This window comes from Cebus imitator, unplaced genomic scaffold, assembly GCF_001604975.1.
Source record: "Cebus imitator isolate Cc_AM_T3 unplaced genomic scaffold, Cebus_imitator-1.0 Scaffold236, whole genome shotgun sequence".
Lineage (NCBI taxonomy): Eukaryota > Metazoa > Chordata > Mammalia > Primates > Cebidae > Cebus > Cebus imitator.
The window spans coordinates 3136654-3143669 of NW_016107551.1; the positions used below are offsets into that span (position 1 = coordinate 3136654).

The 7016-nt window shown below is 41.0% G+C and overlaps 1 protein-coding gene across 1 annotated transcript in view; it reads left to right on the top strand.

Moving 5' to 3' along the window:
- The window catches only part of CCDC68 (coiled-coil domain containing 68), a 57663-nt gene that overhangs the window by 38746 nt on the left and 11901 nt on the right, over positions 1–7016 (top strand). The window contains exons 8-9 of the mRNA XM_037727679.1: positions 1513–1618; positions 3601–3684. Coding sequence (XP_037583607.1) covers positions 1513–1618; positions 3601–3684 — 190 coding nt within the window. The remainder of the gene's footprint in view (positions 1–1512; positions 1619–3600; positions 3685–7016) is intronic.

Sequence of the window (7016 nt, forward strand, 5' to 3'; positions counted from 1 at the left end):
AATCTTCCTGGACTTCTGAAGACATCCTGCCCCCGAAGATTCTCTGTAGGCAGTAAGCCTTCTCACTCTCTTTTTGGAATGTTTGCAGACATCCAAAGTCTGGTATCTCCTTGGAAGCCTCTTCCATCTTCCTGCAGCATCCTTAGGGTGTAGAGCCTCACCTGCTGGGGCTCCTGAAATTTCCTCAGTCTCTTGTGCCTCAAGAAGCCTCTGAACCTCAAGTCTAGGGACAATTGAAATCTAATGTGAATACAGGCTGGTGCTGATGCAGCCATTTTCTGAACTTGATTTGGAAATGCTGTGAGGGCTGAGTATTGCTGCCATTGTCAGTTCAAATTACATGTGCACAAAGCTTTTTCATCTGAATCAGGCATCCAGCTTATCTCTTTTCAAACACTTCCTACTGTGGACGATGGAAAGAAAAACAAGGGACTCCTTGCTCATTTAGTTGGTTCAGATTCCCCACTGCCCCTCTCCAAGAGAGAAAGACCAGGGTAAGGCTTTCTGCCAGCTACGGGGTACTTTAAATGACTGTGTTATAAACAGTAGATAAAATATTGGCACAGTTGAACTAGTGATCTTCCTTCAGCCTGCGTTAACAGTCTGCATTTCTTTCATAGCTCTCCTTAATTTGATAATTGCTTATAGTGTTAATCAAGAGGAGGGAAATGAAATTTTGCAGTGAGATTTAGTTGTGTAGGTATGATAATCACATGTTTCTCATTATCATCTAAAACACAGTAGCACACAGTTGCCACAATGCGTGTGGCTTCATAACTCTAATAACATTGGCAAGAAGGGAAACAGCCAAAAGAGCACAATCAATTCCAGTTACCTGGATGGAGCTTTGGGAAAGTATAAATAATCTAAATTCAAAATTGACTTATTCTTTTTTTCATAATGGTTGATGTGGACTCAAAAATATTTGCTAAAATTTAATTTCTTCCTTTCTTCTCTTTTTTCCCTTTCCCTACTGATTCATAATATTACCAAAAGTAGGAAGCCAAAAAATAAAAAATAAAGCAGACAAAGACAGACAAGCCACAACATATACTAAGCCTGAATCATTAGAAATTGGTTTCTAAAAAATATATTCATATATAAAATCTCCATTTCTGCTCCCATGTTCTGACTCTGCTATTGCCATGTAATTGTCTGTGAAGTTTGATGGGTGCCAGGTCTGTGGGTGCTCAGGCAAGGCAATTTAGCTTATAAGTGCTTTATCCTATGGAACATAGCTTGATCCCACTACCTGCTGGAGGAGTCACAGATGGCTAGAGAGTAGCTTTTGACATGAATTGATATTCTCATTCAAGTTTATGTCCAAGCAAATCAGAGCCTGCTTCATAGCTATTTATCTTCAGTGTCCTGTGTGGCATAATGGGGCTCTGGGGTCTTACCCACCGGATCCCCAGTAGCAGTGAAATGTGTAGGAGGCCTAGCAATAAGGGCGAGCTATGGAACATGTACGCCAATCATTTTCTGTAACTCTTTTTTCCTTTGCATTCCCAGATGCCAGGACCTTCAGATGGAGATTTCCACTCTTCAGGAGCAGATCTCTCATCTGCAGTTTGTGATTCACTCCCAGCATCAGAATCTGCGCAGTGTCATCCAGGAGGTCAGATAATCTAGTATATTTCTAGTATATTAATCTAGTATATTTCTCTGGGAGATGGTATGTTTACAGTGTGGAGCCCAAATACAAGTGGCTTGCCTGGACTTTAGAAGCAATGAGATTTCTCTCCCTACTGACATATCCTTTTTTGTTTCTCATCCAATATGGCTCTGTTTTCAATGCCCTCTCTTGTTTGTAACACCAACACCTGTAATGTTCTCAATGAAGATAGCTTGGAAAATCATGTATAACTGTTTTTTTTTATTTTTTTTAATTTATGTTTCAGTGATTTTCTAAAATTCTTTTGAGCCAAATAATGTATACTGGTCTTTAGACAAATTTATAGATCAGGAGATTGAGCCCTTCCTTGAGCATAAAATGATCTGTTTTCATAACCTCATGATTTATTTAGGAGGTGTTTTAGGTTAGGTGTGTAGCCTGGCCCTTCTTCTCTGAGAGCAGCCTGACAGGTGGCAAAGCAGATGGGATTGTGGTAGCAGCCAGCTAGATGATGAAGCGTGTATTTAAAATCTACTTCAAGGTATGCTGGGGAAGATGTGGAGAAATAGGAATGCTTTTACACTGTTGGTGGGAGTGTAAATTAGTGCAACCATTGTGGAAAACAGTGTGGCAATTCCTCAAGGATCTAGAAACAGAAATACTGTTTGACCCAGCAATCCCATTATTGGGTATATACTCAAAGGATTATAAATCATTCTATTACAAAGACACATGCACATGTTGTATTCATTGTGGCACCATTTACAATAGCAAAGACTTGGAACCAACGCAAATGCCCATCAAGGATAGACTGGATAAAGAAAATATGGCACGTATATACCATGGAATACTATGCAGCCATAAAAAATGATGAATTCATGTCCTTTGCAGGGACATGGATGAATCTGGAAACCATCATTCTCAGCAAACACAAGAACAGAAAACCAAACACCGCATGTTCTCACTTATAGGCAGGTGTTGAACAATGAGAACACATGGACACAGGGAGGGGAGCATAACACACTGGGGTCTGTTGGGGACTGGGGGGTTAGGGGAGGGATAGCAAGGGGTGGGGAGATTGGGGAGGGATGACATTCAGAGAAATACCTAATGTAGGTGACGGGGGGATGGAGGCAGCAAACAACCAAGGCATGTAACAAACCTGCAAGATCTGCACATGTACCCCAGAACTTAAAGTGTGTGTGTATATATATATATGCATTGATCTGCTTTTGGGTATCTGTTTCAAAATTTAAAATCTATTCTATTCAATTATTATACTGCCAATTAGAAGTCCTCCCAAATAACTCCAGAGCTTTTCTGACATAAATATAGCATTTGTGCTTGCTTAGCTATGACCTCACTAAAAGGCCAGAGAATTGAGTAGTGTAATTTGAGAGAGCCAGGAGGGACTTTGGGGGCCACTCCACATCCTCTTTTTACAGAGCAGTTTAATGACAGCTAGTGGTGGCAAAGTTATTTTAGAATCCATGTCCCCTCTCTTCTTGCACCATTTTGAATCTCATCACCCCACCTCCCAATTCCACACTGCCTCTTGGCAAAGCAGGCTCACCTTATCATGTGGCTGATTGACAAGTCTCTACTTCAGGGAGCCTCTGCACACCTGGCAGCAGCCTTCATCCTGTCCACCAGCAGCTGCATCTGCAGGATGAGAACATTAAGTTGCTGAGATGCAGAAGGACGGCCAGGGCTACTTTCACAGGACACACTCCTGCTGAACTTGGTTTAAACAGGTTATCCAAAGATTAAAGTGAATAACAGCACCAGCTGAGGGCTTTCAGCCCCAGGTGTCAATTTGGCCTGGTATTTTCTGTTGCCTGCTGAGTCTGCTAATGCTTTGGGATTTAATTTTTTTTTAATTTGATGAATATCTTCTGACCTCAGACATCCATACAATTTCTGACTTAAGTAACTATTTCCTGTGGTCTGACAAGATTTTTCCTATTGTGTTTTCTAATTCACAGATGGAAGGATTAAAAAATAATTTAAAAGAACAAGACAAAAGAATTGAAAATCTCAAAGAAAAAGTTAACATACTCGAAGCCCAGGTAAGGAGGGAATCTGTCTTACATTTTGTTATGAGGGTGTGAGTGGTGTGCGTATATGTATCTGTGTGCGTGAGGGTGTCACTATCAGTGAGCCTGTGTATGCAAGTGTGCAACTGTAAGCCTGTATAACACTGAGTATGTCTGTTTGGGAGCGGGCATGCCAGTGTCTGTGTGACTGTGTATGCTGTGTCTGTCTAAGTATATGTGCGTGTGTCTGTGTGCATCCAAGTGTCATTTTGTGAGTGTGTGTATGTGCATCTCCCATGCATAAGAAATTAGCGCTATGGAAAAAAGGAGTGACAATTTAATGATTGCTAAATTATGAAGTGTTTAAAAGATTTTATTATGTTATTAAATTACTAGCATTATTAATGTTAAATATTATTAATGTAATTAAATGACTATGAAAAGTTCGCTTAAATTTTCCAGAATACTTGCTGTAATGGAGAGACAGATGATAACCTCTCTTGATACGGACTTGAATCAGAAGCTTACTCAAGTCCACTCTTGTGGAAATTCCACTCTAGCCAGATGGCCAGGCTTTCTGTATCCTGCCTTTGTTCCCACACATGATCCTTTCCTGGTTTGGGATGTCCTCTTTTCTCCTTTCTTCATTCATATCCATCCTGGCCTCCAACCTTTGCCTCCAGGCTTACCCACTTCTAGAAGCCTGTTGTAATGGCCTTGCTTTTCAGTGTTTTCAAACTGAGCACAATACATTCTAATGTCCTAGGATAAGATATGCTTTTCCTCTCTCCCACTCAGACCCCCTTTCCTCAGGACTCCTGTGTTAGTCTGCTCTCATGCTGCTAATAAAGACAAACCCGACACTGGGTAATTTATAAAGAAAAAGAGGTTTGTGGACTCACAGTTCACACGCTGGGGAGGCTTCACAATCATGGCATGACAGAATGTGGAAACCGTGGCTTACATTGGCAGCAGGCAAAAGAAGTGTCAGCAGGGGAAATGCCAGAAGCTTATAAAACCATCAGATCTCGTGAGAACTCACTCGCTATCATGAGAACAGTATGGGGGAAACGGCTGCCATGATTCAACAATCTCCACCTGGCCCTGCCCTTGACACGTGAAGATGATCACAATTCAAGGTGCAATTTGGGTGGGGACACAGACCAAAACCATATCAACCCCCTTGCTGGCACTCAGCTGCCGTCCTCGGCTGGCAATGCCCCTGCCTTGCGGGAAGTGCAGTGAAGCCGCTGCCAAGGCTGGAGCTCCTCTGGAGACCCCACAGCAACTCCACTTCAGCTCCGTTTCTTGCTGTGTCTCTGCTTCTGTCCCTGTCAAATGGTGCATCACCCACTGCCTGGAGCTGGTAACCTGTTCTACTCTGTCCCTCAGTACTTTGATTTTCTGCTCATTGTCACCTACCAATGTAAATGTTGTCCAGTCCTATGGACTGTGGAGATGCCTCAACTTCCCACTGGAGGCCTTATCATCTTTTGGAACTGTTCCTTCCACTACCGTGTTTTTTCTGCTTTCCCCAAAAAGAAGATAAAAAATCATAAGAACAGTTTTTTACATCTAAATTTTTTTAGCCTCATTTTCCATTTCTATTTTCCTGGGGGACAACTGTTCTTTGGTTTTGAGGATAGACCTCATTGAACCTCACACTCTTGTTAGATTCTCACCCTCTTCAGGTTGTATGGGACTGAGTAACACACTGCTGTCAGCTCTGTGCAGCTAAAAATGCCTTGATTGTGGAATAATTGGCTCAAAACTAGTGTTCACCCAAGTGCCCAGTAATAGCTGGATAATTTATATCAGGGGACCTTCGGATTATGTGATTCATGTCGCAGTGGCGCCTCCTATGAAATGTTCTCTAAAGACATTTCTTCACTCCCTTTCTTACTTAGAGGCAAATGTTACTTGATGAAATATTTTTTCTTGTATTATTACATGTAGCAATATATTTGAGACAGTGCCTCACTCTGTCGCCCAGGCTGGAGTGCAGTGGCATGATCTTGGCTCACTGCAACCTCTGCCTTCCTGATTCAAGTGATTCTCTTGCCTCAGCCTCCTGAGTAGCTGGGATTACAGGCGCACGCTATGTCACCTGGATAACTTTTGTATTTTTAGTAGAGACAGGATTTCACCATACTGACCAGGCTGGTCTCAAACTCCTGACCTCAGGCGATTTGCCCAACTCTCCCTTCCAAAGTACTGGGGATTACAGACATGAGCCACCACACCCAGCCTATTTCTTACACTTTTTATGTAACTGACATTCATTCATTCCATATAAGTTAGGACACATGGATATACAAATAGAACAAGAAAATCACAGATAAAAGTACCATCCGTGGGTACCAACTCAGCACGGTTGGGTATATATGTGTTTTGTGGGAATCTGTGTGCCTGTTATATACCTGTGTATACATATTAACTATAGAATATATATGGCGCTGCACTATGCCTATCTATTGTATTCTCATTTTTAAGCTTTCATTTTTCATTTTTCCACATCATGAATTATGTAATTACTTCTACACTTAATTACTGAGTGGTTACTAGGATATAGGCACTAAATTCTGGAAAGCAGTGCTGAAGAAAGTAGACATGAGCCCTGCTCTCTGGAACTTACTAGCTAGTGAGTGTACTTGAAATGCCTTTTTATTCTGGACTAAATTCTTATTGAAACCGTTCCAACAGCAAATCAGCCTATTTTGGCTCCAATAGCTTACTGCTTTAATTATTGTTCATCTGTAATGTGTTTTAATTGAAGAGATTGTTTTAGGGTTGGCATTGTTTTCAGATCTTTTGCTTCATATGGCTCTGGGCTCTGCTCATACCTAATTAAGTGCCCATTCTTATCACAAAGTCAAGGTGTAAATGGTACTACTGTCTCTAATTCAATTTTGTGTTCTTTAGTTGTGTCTATTATTTATAATGTTCCCAGTGAGGGTTTTATCTTCCTAAATAAACTGACAACCCAGATACCGTACATTATCCAGCTGGCCTGTTGGTTAAACAGTTAGACCAGGAAGATGTATTTGTTTCCATTGTACTCTGTTTGTATATTCCAAAATTCGGCAAATGATTACTGACTATTCAGCAATTATGTCACAGAAATAGATGTGTGTCCCTCTCACCTCTCATGGAAACTTCTTGGCTTGTGACAGACTCTCTACAGTAATGTGACGGCACTTCTCAGTGTTGTCTTAGATTCTCTGTATGTAGCTCAACCCAAGACAGCGTTTTTTTTTTCTTTCTTTCTTCCTTTTTCTTTTCTTTCTTTCTTTCTTTCTTCTCTTTCTTTCTTTCTTTCTTTCTTTCTTTCTTTCTTTCTTTCTTTCTTTCTTTCTTTCTTTCTT